General features: G+C 42.8%; 1 protein-coding gene across 1 annotated transcript in view; it reads left to right on the top strand.

The window, feature by feature from the left end:
- The window catches only part of LOC112219947 (transmembrane protein 132C-like), a 117917-nt gene extending 98399 nt beyond the window's left edge, over positions 1 to 19518 (top strand). Inside the window, exons 8-10 of the mRNA XM_024381438.1 lie at positions 2625 to 2834; positions 14257 to 14448; positions 16747 to 19518. Of these exons, the coding sequence (XP_024237206.1) occupies positions 2625 to 2834; positions 14257 to 14448; positions 16747 to 17802 (1458 nt within the window). The 3' untranslated portion in view covers positions 17803 to 19518. The remainder of the gene's footprint in view (positions 1 to 2624; positions 2835 to 14256; positions 14449 to 16746) is intronic.
- The last annotated feature ends 1241 nt before the right edge of the window (positions 19519 to 20759 follow it).

The following is a 20759-nucleotide window of genomic DNA, read 5'->3' on the forward strand; positions in this document are numbered from 1 at the left end:
CGGCTTTTCACAGTGCTACACTGTTTACAGGAGTTTAGAGTCTCTGGCCCACTTTCTGTCTGTCATTGGGCTGAAGACAGGTGCCTCTCCTTGGTCTGTACTTTACCTAATCAGCCCTACTGCTGCTGTATGGGGTTCATCACAGTAGATGAAAAAGACTCAACCTGGTCTCAGAGAATTTCATATTATTCTGTATGTAACTCCGAGACACTCCATTTAGTATGAAACTGTATGTTACCTTTGGTATGGTTACTTAAAACCTTACCCCCTTTTTTCCAATTTTTGCCTAAAATTACATACCCAAATCTAACTGCCTGTAGATCAGGCCCTGAAGCAAGGATATGCATATTCTTGGTACCATTTAAAAGGAAACACTTTGAAGTTAATGGAAATGTGAAAGGAATGTAGTAGAATATAACACAATCAATCTGGTAAAAGATAATACAAAGAAAAAACCAACAGTTCTTTAGTATTTTTTTGTACCATCATCTTTGAAATGCATGAGAAAAGCCATAATGTATTATTCCAGCCCAAGTGCAATTTAGATTTTGGCCACTAGATGGCACCAGTGTATGTGCACAGTTTTAGACTGATCCAATGATCCATTGCATTTCTGTTCAAAATGTTGTATCAAGACTGCCCAAATGTGCCTAATTTGTTAATTAAAACTTCTTAGGGATAGCCCCCCTTTTTTTCCCAATTTTCTCCTAAATGACATACCCAAATCTAACTGCCTGTAGTTCAGGCCCTGAAGCAAGGATATGCATTTTCTTTGTACCATTTGAAAGGAAACACTTTGAAGTTTGTGGAAATGTGAATTGAATGTAGGAGAATATAACACAATAGAAGACCACAATCTGGTAGAAGAAAATACAAAGAAAAACCAACCAGTGTTTTTTTTACCACCTTATTTGAAATGCAAGAGAAAGGTCAATACTTTGGGATCGGTGTCCCTTCCACGGGACCGTTGAGCTAACGTAAGCTAATGAGATTAACACGAGGTTGTAAGTAACAAGAACATTTCCCAGGACATAGATATATCAGATTTTGGCAGAAAGCTTAAATTATTGTTAATCTAACTGCACTGTCCAATTTACAGTAGCTATTACAGAGAAAGAATACCATACTATTGTTTGAGGAGAGAGGACCATTTTGAACATGAAAATGTATTAATGCAAAAACGAAAGGAGGGTGGTTCGTCGGGGTGGATGGATAGAAGGGTGGGTGCATAACAGAAACGGCTAGCAACCGAAAGGCTGCAAGTTTGAATCTCATCATTAGCATTTTAGCTAATTTGCAATTTTTTAACTCCTTACTACTTTTTAGCTACTTTGCACCATAACCCTTTAACCTAACTCCTAAACTTAATCCCAACCTTAACACTAGCCCCTAACATTAGCCACCTAGCCACCTAGCCACCTAGCTAGAATTCGTAACCAGCTAAATTTAACTAAATGTAATCGAAGATTTAATCTATGTAATCCCCAAAAGTAGTTATTCATCATGAGAGGGCCATAAACATTATTAACTAGTAATGCTGCATACTCAAAGAAAGGTTCAAATCTCACCTTTCTGGTAAAAATAGTTATACATTGCTGAGGTGTGGTCAGTTTTGAGGATTCAGTATAAAATATAAAATATTAATATATATTACATATTTTATATGATATATTTCCTATTCAACAAAACTGTATGAATTTGGCTTGAAATGACTTATATGCTTTCTAAAGATAGAATAATACAATTATAAAATGGCTAACTATAAGATTTAACCTTCCTTTTATCTGTAAAATACATATTTGTATGTTTAGTGTTAGAGACATTTTACATATGTTCTAAACATCTCCTGGTCAAAATGTCTGCCCCAATCGCTGTGAATGTCCCAAAGAGCTCTAGCTGAACTCGTTAGGAACTCGCCTTTCATCTCATATCCATCTTGTCTATCTATGACAAACATAACGTTTTTGGGGGGTTAAAATGTATGAATTATTTTAGATTAATGTCTATAAATGGTTAGCCACGTAGCTATAATTCGCAACATATCATATGTTTTGCAAATATGTAACATATTGTACATTTGCAAATTCGGAACACATAATACAAATTCTAATTCGTAAAATGTCATACAAATTCATACATACCATAGAAAACGTAACATGTCATACTAAATGAGGTGTTCAGATTTATATACAGAATAATACAAAATAGTCTGAGACCAAGTTGTAAGACTGGGTCCCTATAGGCCAGGCTTTGAATCTCTCTTTCAATTCAAACAATGGAAAATATTATAGGAGAAGATAGAGACAGAGAAGTCAGAGTAATGGAGGAATAGAATAGAGTAGATTATTTTTTATAAAAACTAAAAACACATTGCAAGTAAACATATTTTTAGTCTGAAATTTGGTTGCATTGTATTTATTTTATATTTTGCTCCGGAACAAACAAATAGCCATGTTCAAATGTGTCTGTGGTGACTGCAGTAAACTGTGTAAACTTTAATGCTCCTTTTATTCTGCTTCTTAACAAGCGCTTTTCTTTTTTCTTTCTCCAGGTATGAGAGGGTGAGTGAGGATGATGGTGATGAAGTGGACAGTGAGAGGACAGAGAGTGGCTGTGTCCCTCAGTACCAGAGCACCACGGTGCGGGTCCTCACACACTTTATGGCCCTAGGAGCTGATGGGCTGGGCCAACAGGACTTCCTGCTGGGCAGTGATTGGCAGGTGGATGTGACTGACCTGGTCCAGGATTCGCTGAGGGTGGAGGACCAACGTGTGGCCCGCCTACTGAAGGGACAGGTCCTGATGGGCCTCAGCACCGGCACAGCCAAACTACAGGTGAGAGAGAGAGAGAGAGAGGGAGAGAGGGAGGGTGTGATCGAAAGGGGGAGAGAGAGATAGTGGGGGAAAGAGTGATAATGAAAGTATTCATTTGTGAGAGAGAGCAAGGGAGAGAAAGAAACAACATTATTAAGAGATAGTGAGAGAAAGAAAGAAAGAGAGCACCTGCTTGGACAAAATAATAGAGGATGGGGAGTGGAGGAGGAACGATTGGAAAATACAAAGTAAACCAAGGCTCGTTGCAAGGGAGACTTTAAAAAGGCAACAGAATCGATCTCGGCACAACATAAACACTTAGCCAATCAGGGCCTGACAAAGCAACGTGAGACTGCGGCACGGCCAATAAAGGCTGCTGAGTCTCTGAGGGCATGTAGGCTCACACACCACACTCACATGCCCCATCCCATTTAGATCATTACTGTGTCCACTTACGGTGTAAAACACAATCGATCAAGCTTTTCCCCAACAGCACAACAGCTTTGCCAAGGCCTGAGCCATGGACCTGCATCTCTTCTCCTTATTGATGAGTTTCAGTTGTGTGTGTCGGTGTACAATGCCCTATTACCTTTATGTTATCCCGGTTGTCAGTTGAGAACCTTTTCTCATTTCCAATGGCGACCTTGGCCCAGAGGCAGAAACAGAAGCGAAATTGATAGAAATCATATCAATGGTTGCGCTGTGTTGACCCTCTATTTGTTTGCGTCCTTTTGGATGGTTTGAGAATGTCTATGACTCAATAAGAGTGGAGAGGCACATTATGAATGTTAACGGCAACCTTGATAACCCTGTAATTATTCACTCTGCTACAAAGCCATCATGTCACTGTCCCTCCCCTACTGTGCTATTATAGGGGGCATATTTTTTATTTTTTTTAACCAGGTAGGCCAGTTGAGAACAAGTTCTCATTTACAACTGCGACCTGGCTAAGATAAAGCAAAGCACTGCGACAAAAACAACACAGAGTTACACATAAACAAACGCACAGTCAATAACACAAAAGAAAATAAAAATAGAAAAATCTATGTACAGTGTGTGCAAATGTAGAAGAGTAGGGAGGTAGGCAATAAATAGGCCCTAGAGGCGAAAACTAATAAAAATGTAGCTGTAACGGCTCTCATCGGTGGAAGGAAGAGTGGACCAAAGCAGCGTGGAAAGTGTTCATGATATTTATTTTCAAGAAACACTCAAACAAAAATAACCAATCAAAAAAAATGAAAGCGAACAGTTCCGTCAGGCACAGACACTAAACAGAAAATAACACCGCACAAAACTCTAACGGAAAATCACAACTTATATATGATCCCCAATCAGAGACAACAATAGACCACTGATTGGGAACCACACTCGGCAAAACAACAAAGAAATAGAAAACATAGATTTTCCGACCCGAGTCACACCCTGACCCAACCAAACATAGAGAATAAATAAGGATCTCTAAGGTCAGGGCGTGATATTAGCATTAATATTGGAGTGAAAGATGTGCAGATGATGATGCGCAAGTAGAGATACTGGGGTGCAAAAGAGCAAGAGGGTAAGTAATAATATGGGGATGAGAAAGTCGGGTGTGCTATTTACAGATTGGCTGTGTACAGGTACAGTGATCGGTAAGCTGCTCTGACAGCTGATGCTTAAAGTTAGAGAGGGAGGTATAAGACTCCAGCTTCAGAGATTTTTGCAATTAGTTTCAGTCATTGGCAGCAGAGAACTGGGAGGAAAGGCAGACGACACAAAGAGAGGTTGAATAGGCTAGTAATAGGGGTTGCAACAATTTCAGCTGATAATTTTAGAAAGAGAGGGTCCAGATTGTCTAGCCCAGCTGATTTGTAGGGATCCAGATTTTGCAGTTCTTTCAGAACATCAACTGTCTGGGTGAAGGAGGAGCGGGGGTGGGGGGAGTTGCTGCAGTGGTGCTGAGATGTTGGTCGGCGTAGGGTTAGCCAGGTGGAAAGCATGGCCAGCCGTGGTAAAATGCTTAATAAATGATCAATTATAATTGATTTATCGGTGGTGACAGTGTTCCCTATACTCAGTGCATTGGGCAAGGTGCTCTTATTCTCCATGGACTTGACAGTGTCCCAAAACTTTTTGGAATTAGTGCTACAGGAAGCAAATTTCTGTTTGAAAATGATTGCCTTAGCTTTCCTAATTGACTGAGTATATTGGTTCCTGACTTCCCTGAAAAGTTGCATATCACGGGGGCTATTCGATGCTAATGCAGAATGCCACAGGATGTTTTTGTGCTGGTCAAGGGCAGTCAAGTCTGGGGTGAACCAAGGGCTATATATGTTCTTAGTTCTACATTTTTTGAATGGGCATGCTTATTTAAGATGGAAAGGAAAGCACTTTTGAAGAGCAACCAGGCATCCTCTACTGACGGGATGAGGTCAATATCCTTCCAGGATACCAGGGCCAGGTCAATTAGAAAGGCCTGCTCGCTGAAGTGTTTTAGGGAGCGTTTGACAGTGATGTGGGGTGGTCATTTGACTGTGGACCCATTATGCACGCAGGCAATGAGGTGATCGCTGAGATCCTGGTTGAAGACAGCAGAGGTGTATTTAGAGGGCAAGTTGGTCAGGATGATATCTAAGAGGGTGCTCATGGTTACGGATTTAGGGCTGTACCTGGTAGGTTCCTTGATCATTTGTGTGATATTGAGGGTATCTAGCTTATATTGTAGGACGGCCGGGGTGTTAAGCATGTCCTAGTTTATGTCACCTAACAGTACAAACTCTGAAGATAGATGGGGGGATGATAAATTCACATATGGTGTCCAGGGCACAGCTGGGGGATGAGGGGGGTCTATAACAAGAAGCAACGGTGAGAGACTTGTTTCTGGAATGGTGGATTTTTAAAAGTAGAAGCACAAATTATTTGGCAGTTCTAGCTTGTCGTAAAATTTTATATTTAGGGATGGAAATTTCAGGATTTTTGGTGGCCTTCCTAAGCCAGGATTCAGACACGGCTAGGACATCCGGGAATGCGGAGTGTGCTGAAGCAGTGAAGAAAAAAAATTAGGGAGGAGGCTCCTAATGTTAACGTGCATGAAACCAATGCTTTTACAGTTACATTTGTCAACAAATGAGAGCGACTGGGGAATTGGAGTGATGTTGGGGGCTGCAGGGCCTGGGTTAACCTCTACATCACCAGAGGAACAGAGGGAGGAGTAGGATAAGAACACGGCTAAAGGTTAACTTCTTGGATATAGGGGGCGCTCTTTTAATTTATGGATAAAAAACTCCCGTTTTAAACAAGATATTTTGTCACGAAAAGATGCTCGACTATGCATATAATTGACAGCTTTGGAAAGAAAACACTCTGACGTTTCCAAAACTGCAATGATATTGTCTGTGAGTGCCACAGAACTAATGCTACAGGCGAAACCAAGATTAAATTTCATACAGGAAGTGCCCCAGATTTTGAATGTGCTGTGTTCCAATGTCTCCTTATATGGCTGTGTATGGGTCACGAATGAGCTTAGACTTTCTGTCGTTTCCCCAAGGTGTCGACAGCATTGTGACGTATTTGTAGGCAAATCATTGGAAGATTGACCTTAAGAGACTACATCTACCAGGTGGCCGCTTGGTGTCCTCCGTTGCAATTATTGCGTAATCTCCAGATGCGTGTATTTTTTGTTTGCTTCGAGGAGAAACACAGCTGCCACGAATGATTTATCATCGAATAGATATGTGAAAAACACCTTGAGGATTGATTCTAAACAACGTTTGCCATGTTTCTGTCGATATTATGGAGTTATTTTGGCGTTGTAGAGACTGCATTTTCAGATTTTTTTCTTAGCCAAACGTGATGAACAAAACAGAGCGATTTCTCCTACACAAGTAATCTTTTTGGAAAAACTGAACATTTGCTATCTAACTGAGTCTCCTCATTGAAAACATCCGAAGTTCTTCAAAGGTAAATGATTTTATTTGAATGCTTTTCTTGTTTTTGTGAAAATGTTGCCTGCTGAATGCTAGGCTTAATGCTATGCTAGCTATCAATACTCTTACTCAAATGCTTGTGTAGCTATGGTTGAAAAGCATATTTTGAAAATCTGAGATGACAGTGTTGTTAACAAAAGGTTAAGCTTGTGAGTGAATATATTTATTTCATTTCATTTGCGATTTTCATGAATAGTCATGCTACCCTGTCTTTCTAAGGTCTTCGAAAGCCAAGTTAACAAACAGATTACTGACCATTTCGAATCCCACCATACCTTCTCCGCTATGCAATCTGGTTTCAGAGCTGGTCATGGGTGCACCTCAGCCACGCTCAAGGTTCTAAACGACATCATAACCGCCATCGATAAGAGACATTACTGTGCAGCCGTATTCATCGACCTGGCCAAGGCTTTCGACTCTGTCAATCACAACATTCTTATTGGAAGACTCGACAGCCTTGGTTTCTCAAATGATTGCCTCGCCTGGTTTACCAACTACTTCTCTGATAGAGTTCAGTGTGTCAAATCGGAGGGCCTCGGACAGTCCCTATGGGTGTGCCACAGGGTTCAATTCTTGGGCCGACTCTCTTTTCTGTATAGATCAATGATGTTGCTCTTGCTGCTGGTGATTCTCTGATCCACCTCTACGCAGACAACACCATTCTGTATACTTCTGGCCCCTCCTTGGACACTGTGTTAACTAACTTCCAGACGAGCTTCAATGCCATACAACTCTCCTTCCATGGTCTCCAACTGCTCTTAAACGCAAGTAAAACTAAATGCATGCTATTCATTCGATCACTGCCCGCACCTGCTCGCCCGTCCAGCATCACTACTCTGGACGGCTCTGACTTAGAATACGTGGACAACTACAAATACCTGGGTGTCTGGTTAGACTGTAAACTCACATTAAGCATCTCCAATCCAAAATTAAATTTAGAATCGGCTTCCTATATCGCAACAACGCGTCCTTCACTCATGCTGCCAAACATACCCTCGTAAAACTGACCATCCTACCGATCCTCGACTTCGGTGATGTCATCTATAATATAGCCTCCAACACTCTACTCAACAAACTGGATGCAGTCTATCACAGTGCCATCCGTTTTGTCACCAAAGCCCCATACACTACCCACCATTGCGACCTGTATGCTCTTGTTGGTTGGCCCTCGCTTCATACCCGTCGCCAAACCCACTGCCTACAGGTTATCTACAAGTCTCTGCTAGGTAAAGCCCCACCTTATCTCAGATCACTGGTCACCATAGCAGCACCCACTCGTAGCACGCGCTCCAGCAGGTATATCTCACTGGTCACCCCCAAAGCCAATTCCTCCTTTGGTTGTCTTTCCTTCCAGTTCTCTGCTGCTCCCTCACTAGCTTTAAGCACCAACTGTCAGAGCAGCTTACAGATCACCGCACCTGTACATAGCCCATCTGTAAACAGCCCATCTATCTACCTACCTCATCCCCATACTGGTATTTATTTATTTTGCTCCTTTGCACCCCAGTATCTCTACCTGCACATTCATCTTCTGCCGATCTACCATTCCAGTGTTTAATTGCTATATTGTAATTACTTCGCCACCATGGCCTATTTATTTCCTTAACTTACCTCATTTGCACTCACTGTATATAGACTTTGTTTTCTTTTGTTCTACTGTATTATTCTGAATGTTTTGTTTATTCCATGTGTAACTGTGTTGTTGTTTGTGTCGAATTGCTCCACTTTATCTTGGCTAGGTCACAGTTGCAAATGAGAACTTGTTCTCAACTAGCCTACCTGGTTAAATAAAGGTGAAATAAAATAAATAAATAAAAACACTGAGGCCTGTACTCTGGAGCGGGATCGATTTGGAGGTGGAGGGTCCGTCATGGTCTGGGTCTATGTGTCACAGCATCATCTGACTAAGCTTGTTGTGATTGCAGGCAATCTCAATGCTGGGCATTAAATACAGCTGGTGGCCACACCAGATACTGACTGTTACTTTTGATTTTGACCCCCCCTTTTGTTCAGGGACACATTATTCCATTTCCGTTAGTCACATGTCTGTGGAACTTGTTCAGTTTATGTCTCAGTTGTTGAATCTTGTTATGTTCATACAAATATTTACACGTTAAGTCTGCTGAAAACAAATGCAGTTGACAGTGTGAGGACGTTTCTTTTTTTGCTGAGTTTACTAGGCGGTGTCAGAGGAAGGAACAAAAATTGTCAAAGACTCTAGCCACCCAAGTCATAGACTGTTCTCTCTGCTACCGCATGGTAAGTCTAGTACCAAAAGGCTCCGTAACAGCTTCTACCCCCAAGCCACAAGACTGCTGAACAATTAATCAAATGTCCACACAGATTATTTACATTGACACACCCCCTTTGTTTTTACACTGCATCTACTCTCTGTTAACGATCTATGCATACTGTAGTCACTTTACGAATTACCTCGACTAACCTGTACCCTCGCACATTGACTAGGTACCTCCCCCTGTGTATAGCTTCGTTATTGTTATGTCATTTTCTTCTGTTACTTTTTGATTTTATTAAAAATATTTTACTTTAGTTTATTTTGTAAACATTTTCTTAAAACTGTCAAGGGCTTGTAAGTAAGCATTTCTGTCACATTCTGACCTTAGTTATTTTATTATGTCTTTGTTTAGTATGGTCAGGGCGTGAGTTGGGTGGGTTGTCTATGTTCCTTTTTCTATGTTTTGGGAGTTCTGTGTTTGGCGTGGTATGGTTCTCAATCAGAGGCAGCTGTGTATCGTTGTCCCTATCGGTGTCCCTGATTGAGAACCATATTTAGGTAGCCTGGTTTCACTTTTGAGTTGTGGGTGATTATTTGCCGTGTTAGTTACCACACGGGACCGTTTGGTTGTGTCACTTTGTTATTTGTAGTGTTCAGTTTGTCTTATTAAAATGGGCACTTACCACACTGCAAATTGGTCTGATCTCTCTTACTCTTCAGAAGAGGAAGACGACGAACGTTACAATTTCACAGTAAGGTCTACACCTGTAGTATTCAGCGCGTGTGACAAATAACATTTAATTTGATTTGACTACAATAAGGAAAAACTCCAGGTAAAATTACACTTTATAAAAATGCAAGATCAATAAAAGTAGTAGTTGGTGGTAAATGAAACAATCAAAATGTGTTGTTTATGCTTTACATACCAAGTGTTGTCATCGATTCCTTGTGGAGACGCCCCACCTCTGTTTTTGTCACATGGCAGCAGCCTTCCATCAAAGTTTTTCTGTCCTGGTAATACTATTGGCATTATCCTTTGCATAGTTGTTGATGTTCACAACTTGCTGCAAGTCCTCATGCTTCAGTTGTAACCAGTGCTTGCTTGGGCCAGCTCTCTTGTTGATGGAAGACATTAGACCATTCTCCTTGTATGACTGGTGGAGGAGAGTCAGGCGTGTTCTGCAGTGACAAATCATGCAGGCTCTAGTTTTGTCTTATCTTGATTATTGTCCAGTCGTGTGGTCGAGTGCTGCAAGGACCTATTTAAGCTGCAGCTGGCCCAGAACAGAGCAGCACGTCTTGCTCTTCATTGTGATCAGAGGGCTGATACAAATACTATGAATGCCAGTGTCTCTTGGCTAAGAGTTAAGGAGAGATTTACTGCATCACTTTTTCTTTTTATAAGAAACATTAGTAGTTTGCATAGTCAACTTAAACACAGCTCTGACACACACACTTACCCCACCAGACATGCCACCAGACATCTTTTCACAGTCCCCATATTCAAGAAAGCATACAGAGTTATATAGAGCTACCATTGCATATAACTCTGTTCCATCTCTTATTGCTCAAATGAACAGCAAACATAGTTTAAAACAACAGATAAAGCAACACCTCACGGCACAACGCCTCTCCCCTATCTGACCTAGATAGTGTGTGTGTGTGTGTGTGTGTGTGTGTGTGTGTGTGTGTGTATGTATTGATATGTAGGCTATGTGTGCCTTTTTTAATTGATGTGGTTCTGTCCTTGAGCTGTTCTTGTCTATTAATGTGCTGTGTTATGTTTCATGTTTTGTGTGGACCCCAGGAAGAGTAGATGCTGCTTTCCTAATAAAATGTAAAAATACCAAAATGGTGAAAGACCAATACCAGATACAAATATTTGATCATTATTAGATGAGGCTTACCCAGGAACACACTTGTCTACATTGATAGGTCATGTGAAAGAGAGGCTATAACCTCTCCCCAATAACATATATCTAAGTGGATGGGTCTCTATTGCCTAGAATCTGTTCGCATAGATGGCCATAATCACCCCCAGACACAGCTGGCTAAGTGTATGGGTCATGTAATCACCTGCAAAGTGGAGTCTTTTGTTTAGACATGTAGCTAGCTATCCAGCTAAACAATTAACAATAATCCCAACCCATACAGAAGCAATACAAGCAGATTGTCATAGCTAGCCACCATGCATGAAATGTTGTAGTACGAATCTGCAGGTAGCTAAAGCTAACCAAATGGATTCAATGTTAGCTAGTGTTAGCTATGTTAGCTGTTGGTGCCAGACTTGATGCACCGGTACTGCTTGCCGTGCGGAAGCAGAGAGAATAGTCTATGGCTTGAGTGGTTGTAGTCTTTAAAACTTCTTAAGGCTAGGGACACTATTTTCACGTCCGAATGAAAAGTGTGCCCAAAGTAAACTGCCTGCTACTCAGGCCCAGAAGCTAGAATATGCATAGTATTAGTAGATTTGGATAGAAAACACTGAAGTTTCTCAAACTGTTTGAATGATGTCTGTGAGTATAACAAAACTTATTTGTCAGGCAAAACCCTGAGGACAAACCATCCAGGAATATTTTTTTTTGAGGTCACTCTCTTTTCAATGGGTTTTCAATGGGAATCTAGAATTCTAAGGCAGTTGCTTGCAGTTCCTATTGCTTCCATTGGATGTCAAACGTCGAAATTGGTTGATGTTTTTCCTTTGAGAAATTAAATAGCCCTGTTCAGAACGAGGGTCGAGTGAAGTGTACTGTTGTGGTTGAGGCGCATGACCTGAAAGCTTGCTCCAATTTGTTTTCCTACGGTATTGAACACAGTTTATTCCGTCTTAAATTTTATAGATTATTTACGTTTAAAAATACCTAAAGTTGGATTAGGAAAGTTGTTTGAAATGTTTGAACAAGTTTACAGGTAACTAACTGTATAACTTTTTGACGATTCGACTGTCCATGCCAAACTTTTTCAACCTCCTGAGGGAAAGAGGCGCTGTCGCGTCTTCTTCATGACAGTGTGCGTGTGTTTGGAACATTTGAAGTATTTAGTGATTTGGACTAACTTGAAGTTTGACCTGCTCCACTGCAGCCCTGTCGATGTGGATGGGGGCGTGCTTGCGATCAGCTCCTTGGTCTTACTGATGTTGAATGAGAGGTTGTTGTTCTGGCACCACACTGCCAGGTCACTGACCTCCTCACTGTAGGCTGACTCATCACCATCGGTGATCAGGCCTCCTATGACCATCATGTGGTTGTCAAACTTGATGATGGTGTTGGAGTATTGCGTGGCAACACAGTCGTGGGTGAACAGGGAGTACAGAAGGGGACTAAGCACACACCCCTGTGGGGCCCATGTGTTGAGGGTCAACGAGGCGGAGGTGATGCTGCCTACCCTCACCACCTGGGGTTGGCCCGTCAGGAAGTCCAGGATCCAGTTGCAGAGGGAGGTGCACAGACCTAGAGTCCTAAGCTTGTTGACGAGCTGTAGTCAATGAACAGCATTCTCACATAGGTATTCCTTTTATCTAGGTTTGTGAGGGTAGTGTGAAGAGCAATTGAGATTTCGTCATCTATGGATCTGTTGGGGCGGTGCTGAGAGTGGGTCTAGGGTGCTGGGAGGATGGAGTGCATAACCCGCCTCTCAAAGCGCTTCATGATTACAGAAGTGAGTGGTACAGGGCGGTAGTCATTGTGGCATGAAGCCTTAGAGTAGCTAGCTAACAGTAGGCTTCAACTTACAATGGAAATGACTTTGTCAAAATTAGAAACGCATAATTTCTGAAATGTAGGAAGACTCTTAGCCGTTTACATGGATGATTGCTTCATGGCCATTGTTGGCCTTAGTTTGAAGATGTAATCCGGAGACGGGTATTTTATACAACAGCCTCCTGTGTTCTCTTTTCTACTCCCTCTGCATTTGCAATCAAACATCCAAATTTTCTCCATCTCCTTCTCATACTCCTTTTCCAGCGGGCATTCTACTGATTTCACTTCTTCCATGACAACAACACTGTTGTTGATTTCCTCATCGTCTGATTCATTTTCAAAGTCAAAGCGAGTCAACATGGCACGATCTTTCTCCAGAAAGTACTTGTTTTCTCTTTTCAACTTTTTCCCACTGATCTTTGTCGATAGCGCCTGCTAAATTCATGGCAGCAATGTTGAGAGCAGTAGCGACACTTTTGCAGTTCTCCTTTGGTATATCGTTTTTTTGTAAATGTGGTCGCAAGGATTATCTGAGCAGCTCATGTTTTAGACAGACGCCTGTGACATAGCAGACCAATCAGAACTCATGTCTCGTCATGTCCAGCCCATCCATTATCTCAGCCAATCATGGCTAGTGGGAAGGTTCCTCCCTTTGTCTGATGCTAAATCAACTAGGCTTGTAATGTAACAATTTGATTCATATTTAAGGATGACATACTGGAAAAAACTAATTTTGATGAAAATATATATTTTTATGTTAAATTCCTCTCCTGTAGTGACGTCTGTCATAGCACCAGCTTTCTTAAACGGATCGTAAATGACCCCTGGGCCTTATATGTTTGACCTTCGACCCAGCCCTACAGGTGCCATAGTACACATATCTACACAGCTGGGCCAGGGTGTTCCCAGTGTGTTTAGCTATGTCGTTAGCATGCAGCCAGTAGCATGCAGCTTTAATAGTACGGTGCTGTGGAGGAGGAGTGTGTTGGCCATGGTCCTTTTCAGATGAGGCAGTGATCAGTGCTGACAGTTCATTATGGCAGTGTGGAGTGAGTGGAAGCGTGAGTCTGTGTGTGGGCGGGTGGTGGAGCAGAGGAGGATGGTGGAGAGGAGACTCAGACCTAATGGGAGTGGATGGAAGTACTTCCCTTCTCATCACACATCACTCACATTTACATGCTTACATCTCCAGCAGGCCCCGGAGCTGGGGAACTGCCAGTCAGACAGATGAGGCGGAGTGTGTGTGTGTCTGAGTGTGTCTGAGTGTGAAGCTGGTGATCGCAGACCCCATTGAGTGTACAGTACATGCATCATCTTGTCTTGATTAATATACGCACTGTACATTATGAAAAAGTTTGGGTCATGGTGTTCCTCCATCATTATAAGCTTGTCATGTTGACGTCTTCGCTCCTCCCTCTGTCCATTATTGATGGTGTTGGCTTCAGTGTGAGTGCTTGTACAGGTGATGTGAAATGATATATTTGAAGTTGAACCAATACAAGTGTGTTTGTCTGTTTGTATACTAATGTGTGTGTATAATGTTGTAGGTGATGTCCCCTCTGTCTGACTCGATCCTGGCTGAGCGGATGGTCAGGGTTCTGGAAGACAAAGTGAGTGTGACAGAGCTGGGAGTGCAGCTGGTCTCTGGCCTCTCTCTGTCCCTCCAGCTCAGCCCAGGGAGCAACAGGGCTATCGTCGCCACGGCTACAACACAGGAAGTCATGCAGAAACTTAAACAGGTAACCACACACACATGACTCAGCAACCTACTGCACCAAACATACAGTATCATACAGTGGGGCAAAAACGTATTTAGTCAGCCACCAATTGTGCAAGTTCTCCCACTTAAAAAGATGAGAGAGGTCTGTAATTTTCATCATAGGTACACTTCAACTATGACAGACAAAATGAGAAAAAAATCCAGAAAATCACATTGTAGGATTTTTTATTAATTTATTTGCAAATTATGGTGGAAAATAAGTATTTGGTCACCTACAAACAAGCAAGATTTCTGGCTCTCACAGACCTGTAACTTCTTCTTTAAGAGGCTCCTCTGTCCTCTACTCGTTACCTGTATTAATGGCACCTGTTTGAACTTGTTATCAGTATAAAAGACACCTATCCACAACCTCAAACAGTCACACACCAAACTTCACTATGGCCAAGACCAAAGAGCTGTCAAAGGACACCAGAAACAAAATTGTATACCTGCACCAGGCTGGGAAGACTGAATCTGCAATATGTACGCAGCTTGGTTTGAAGAAATCAACTGTGGGAGCAATTATTAGGAAATGGAAGACATACAAGACCACTGTTAATCTCCCTCGATCTGGGGCTCCACGCAAGATCTCACCCCATGGGGTCAAAATGATCACAAGAACGGTGAGCAAAAATCCCAGAACCACACGGGGGGACCTAGTGAATGACCTGCAGAGTGCTGGGACCAAAGTAACAAAGCCTACCATCAGTAACACACTATGCCGCCAGGGACTCAAATCCTGCAGTGCCAGACGTGTCCCCCTGCTTAAGCCAGTACATGTCCAGGCCCGTCTGAAGTTTGCTAGAGAGCATTTGGATGATCCAGAAAAAGATTGGGAGAATGTCATATGGTCAGATGAAACCAAAATATAACTTTTTGGTAAAAACTCAACTCGTCGTGTTTGGAGGACAAAGAATGCTGAGTTGCATCCAAAGAACACCATACCTACTGTGAAGCATGGGGGTGGAAACATCATACTTTGGGGCTGTTTATCTGCAAAGGGACCAGGACGACTGATCCGTGTAAAGGAAAGAATGAATGGGGCCATGTATCGTGAGATTTTGAGTGAAAACCTCCTTCCATCAGCAAGGACATTGAAGATGAAATGTGGCTGGGTCTTTCAGCATGACAATGATCCCAAACACACCGCCCGGGCAATGAAGGAGTAGCTTCGTAAGAAGCATTTCAAGGTCCTGGAGTGGCCTAGCCAGTCTCCAGATCTCAACCTCATAGAAAATCTTTGGAGGGAGTTGAAAGTCCGTGTTGCCCAGCAACAGCCCCAAAACATCACTGCTCTAGAGGAGATCTGCATGGAGGAATGGGCCACAATACCAGCAACAGTGTGTGAAAACCTTGTGAAGACTTACAGAAAACGTTTGACCTCTGTCATTGCCAACAAAGGGTATATAACAAAGTATTGAGATAAACTTTTGTTATTGACCAAATACTTATTTTCCACCATAATTTGCAAATAAATTCATACAAAATCCTACAATGTGATTTTCTGGATTTTTTTCTTCTCATTTTGTCTGTCATAGTTGAAGTGTACCTATGATAAATTACAGGCCTCTCTCATATTTTTAAGTGGGAGAACTTGCACAATTGGTGGCTGACTAAATACTTTTTTGCTTTTTTTGACTGTATGTTGGACCAATAGATATAAATTGTATATGGGATTTTTCAAAATGTTTATATGAGATATGTGATAAAGGTAAACTGTAACTTTCTCACCTGGAATTGGTGGAGTCACATTGGCTGCCATTTTATCCTTTATAGTGAATATGATCAGATTCTGACATCAAATTATTGATCTAATCTCAATGAAGATGTTTGCTTCTGAAACTAACACATTTTCAGAGGAACAGCTGCAGAGACCTGCTCAGCTGAAATTATCCTGTGCTTTTAAATCTGGCTAATTAAAACATCTCTGTACATCTGTCGGGGTTCTTTCTCTCCCATTACTTCTACACTCACTCTTTCTTTCTTTTTCTCTCTTGATAAAGATGAAAAGATGTGATTCCTGTAGATACCGGTTGCTTGTGTCTAGTAACAGTAACAGTTTACATTGACAGGGAGCATTCTTTCCTTTTAAGCTGCAGTATGTCCCAAGGGGAGTTGGTGTTCTAGAGTAGAGATGTGGGAAGAGATTGGCTTTGTTGAAGCGCTACTCAGACAGTGTTGTTTAGTTTACCCTTTTGATGGAAAAACAAGACTGGTGACGCACTGATGTCTGTGTGTGTGCGTGTGTGTGTGTTTGTGTGTATGTATGGTTCCTCAGGAATCTCTTATCAGTGCCTGGCTTCAGTTCAGTGACGGCTCCATGACCCCTCTGGACCACTATGACCCCACCCACTTTGTGCTCACAGCCACCTCATTGGACGAGCAGGTGGTGTCAGTACAGCGCAGCACCGAGTGGAAGTGGCCGGTTATCGTGGCAAAGGGTGAAGGTCAAGGGTTACTGGTGCGCGTAGAGATGACATCATCAGAGTTCTGCCGGAAGACGAAGCGACGCATCATCCTGGCTGCCGGGGTAGGAAACATCAGTGTTAGGTTTGGCAGCTCTGATGAGCTGTACAGCCGCCCCGGAGGCAGAACTCGACCAGACGCACCCTACTACGGAGGATCCATCTCTGACATTGAGGCTGGAATCATGAATCGGGACGCTACCACGGTTAAGGCCCCCATCCCGGTGAGGCCCAACGGGGACAGGCTATTGGCCGACGGAGGAGTCCCTGGAGAGTTCTCTGAGTTCCCTGCCCAGGCGGAGCTGCCGCGGGGCCGCAGCACAGAGGAGGACCTGTTGTCGTCCCGCCGTGGCCTCACAGACCTGGAGATCGGTATGTATGCCCTGCTGGGGGTCTTCTGCCTGGCCATCCTAGTCTTCCTCATCAACTGCATCTCCTACGCCCTCAAGTACCGCAGCAAGGAGCTGCCCCTGGAGGCCCCTGAGGCAATGCCTCATGCCCACGACTGGGTGTGGCTTGGCCAGGATGAGGGCCTGTGCCTGCAGCAGCAGCAGGACGAGCTGGGTTCAACCCTGGAGGAGGGCAGCCAGCTGCTGAATGGAGGGGCCCTGAAGAGCAGTGCCCAGGGAAGCTGTCCGGGAGGTAGGAACGAGTCACTCAACTCACCCACCACCAAGAGGAAGAGGGTCAAATTCACCACCTTCTCCAACGTCAAGCCCAATAATGGATGCCCAGTTCTGAGCCCACTGGCACTCGGACTGACCAACGACATTAAGTGGGTGTGTCCAGACATCGAGCTCGGGGACTCGCAAGAGCTCCGGAATTACATGGAGAGGTTGAACGAGAACGCTACAAAGAACGTTGTATAGAGACGCTTGTATTTTTAGTGGACGAATGAGTAACTCTAACACACCCGAATGCCTTCAGAGTAAGGAAGGAGTGAGGGGTGCGTTTATTGAAATTGGTTGGCACTGTACCTCGCTATGACAACAAGATGGAGCGTGCCAGCCATGGTTGTTTCCATTGTTACTATCGGAATGGTCAAGGATCAGAAATGAGGGGAAACTCAAATTGCCATTACACCACATTGGATATGTGGGAATTTTTTTAACTTGAATGACACTTTAATTAGTTGATATATCTGCTCCCTGTCTTTAATTTTAGATAACAAAATTAAATAAGCTTTTCACGCACACCTCTCTTTGTTGACTTTTTAAATCATAATTTCCTTATTCTGCTGTGTATTATGTTGTTAAGCAATTACAGTCTGAGGGAAGTGTTCAAAGCTATTAAAATTGTAAATAAGTTGAGCATAGAGACTGGTTTGGAGTATGAGAGACAATATTTTGTAACGTCTTTCTTTAGTCTGTCCTCCTTTTTGCATTTAATTTTGTTCTCCAGAGATCAACATGCATGTTACTGAAGACAAAGACAAAGCCTGTCTTAGTTCCTGTTGATCCGTCAGAAATAAATGTGTACATACTGTAGAGTCCTCCCTATAAGACACATGCTTCTCTCACACACATCCCTGTCAAAGACATGACGTTCATTGAATAGCTGAGCTCTAGGTTGTGTGTTTTCTTATTATTTTGTCATTTTTTTCTTATCTTTCCTTTTCTCTCTATTATTAGAAGTCAACAGGAGTGTCTCATACTTGCTGTTTGTGACATTCTTTTGTTATTTTGTTGTCAAGGTAGTTGATATGATTCCTTTGACTGTTTCCAATTTCTAGGTTAAACCTGTAGCCTATATGGAGATTTTTACTCCTCGTGTAATTAGTTCACTTCTGACCTTACCTGTAATTATTGGTGAGCGTAACTGTTGGTGAGCTACATCGTGTTAAATCCCCATTTTGTATCTATTTATTCCACTTTCAGGTGGACCATAATCACTCCAGATTATTTCACTAAAACTGAGTCATCGAACCTAAACACACAATATAGTACAGGTCTATTACCAGAACCAATGGTTGGTGCAGATCAGTATAGCATATGCTAGTACATTAAACTAAACTCTAATGACATAGGCTGCTGAGTTCCAGGTGGAATAGTGATCCGCTCTGTGGCAAAAATTCTGACTAGTCCATCCCCATCCCTCCTTCCTCCCCGTCAATCAGATCCATCCCTTACTGTTTTCAAAATGGCCTCTGGATTTGATTAAAACTAAAAGGTGAAACCTCTCTCTCCTGTTTCTGTTTGATTCATTTGTCTAGACGTTTAATTCATCCCTCTATCTATCTGTCCAGACTCAGTTACCCATCCAACCTATCCATTTCTACAAACCGACTGCTGCTCTAATGAGATTGGCAATTTGGTGTTTGTGCATTTGTGCATCTGCCAGGCAGATAGTACGCTGGGGAAATAAGTTATTGTGATGTCTGCATCCCTAAAGTACTACTTCAGACATTGCTGAACCGAGAGTTGTCTTACAACACCAGAACTATTTCCATATTTTGATCACATATTAGCCTATAGGGACCAGAGTTTTTCCTGGTCAGGTCATGTGGTTAGGAAAAACTCATAATGATGAGTATCACAAGTATTTCCACCATTTACTCTAATGCTACTCATAGTGTATGTCACAGTTGCCTCTCCAACTCTAATACATTAAAAAGCATTTTGTACCTTTCCTAGACAATTTGTATCTGTCCCATAGAACACAGGTGTGGCTCCTCTTTGTGAATGGGAAAGCTAATTAAGGATTACTAGGATGTGGTTTACTACATGTTAATGTCAAACTTGACAGTATATACAGTACATGCCTTCAAGCTAAATTATTGTACCCATTTAACAACCCAGATGTCAATGATATTCTAATGAAGTACAAGCCCCAGCACCTGTGAAGAGGAGAGCGGGAGGGATGCAATCAGTCCCCATCTAAATTGCTGAACTTTTTATGCATTTGTGTGTTTTTAGATAACACACTGTACCAATACAATACCCTAAATGATCTTCTGTTGGAAGGGTTGGTTTTAATTTGAAGCACAGTAGAGAGTTTTTGGAACCTTGTCCTTTTTATTGAAATGAATTGTTTTGATGAGTAAAAAATGAGTTGGTAAATCAATTTGAAAGCCTGAATGAATAAGTGGCAGAGTTCATGTGTTTGTGAACTGAGTATGAGAGAGTATGAGTGAGTGAGGCCTTCTTTACTGTTGTTTGTCCTGTTGTCTCTTTCAGCTGCTCACTGTTATTTCTCTAGTGATCCTGGCCTTAAACAGATTAAACTCGCCCCACTTTCCCACCATATACTTGCTGTGCCTGTGTGTGTGTGCATGTACAGTATGCGCGGAACTGGATGGCCACCGTTTTGCAAGCTCTGACTCAATTTAGCTATTTTGTGATTATTTTGAGATTACGGTGAAGGGAAAACAGGTCACCTCTTCCCTCCATTCTACTGGCCAATGTACAGTCACTTGATAATAAGATGGATGTAACGGTCGACTGAAGAACCTCGTAGAGGGCGCCACTGGACTGAGGGGCAGCGATTCTGGCGGCTCCGGAGTGAAGGGCGACTCTGGCGGCTCCTGACTGACGGGAGACTCTGGCGGCTCCGGACAGGAGGGAGACTCTGGCGGCTCCGGACAGGAGGGAGACTCTGGCGGCTCCGGACAGGAGGGAGACTCTGGCGGCCCCGGACAGGAGGGAGACTGAGAGACAGCCTGGTGCGTGGGGCTGCCACATGACCCACCAGGATGGGGAGACCTACCGGAGGCCTGGTGCGTGGAGGAGGCACCGGATGGACCGGGCTGTGGGGGAGCACTGGAACTCTGGTGTGCAGCCTTGGCACCACTCCTCCAGGCTGGATGACCACTTTAGCCCAGACCCTC

This window comes from Oncorhynchus tshawytscha, linkage group LG20 (genome assembly GCF_018296145.1).
Source record: "Oncorhynchus tshawytscha isolate Ot180627B linkage group LG20, Otsh_v2.0, whole genome shotgun sequence".
Lineage (NCBI taxonomy): Eukaryota > Metazoa > Chordata > Actinopteri > Salmoniformes > Salmonidae > Oncorhynchus > Oncorhynchus tshawytscha.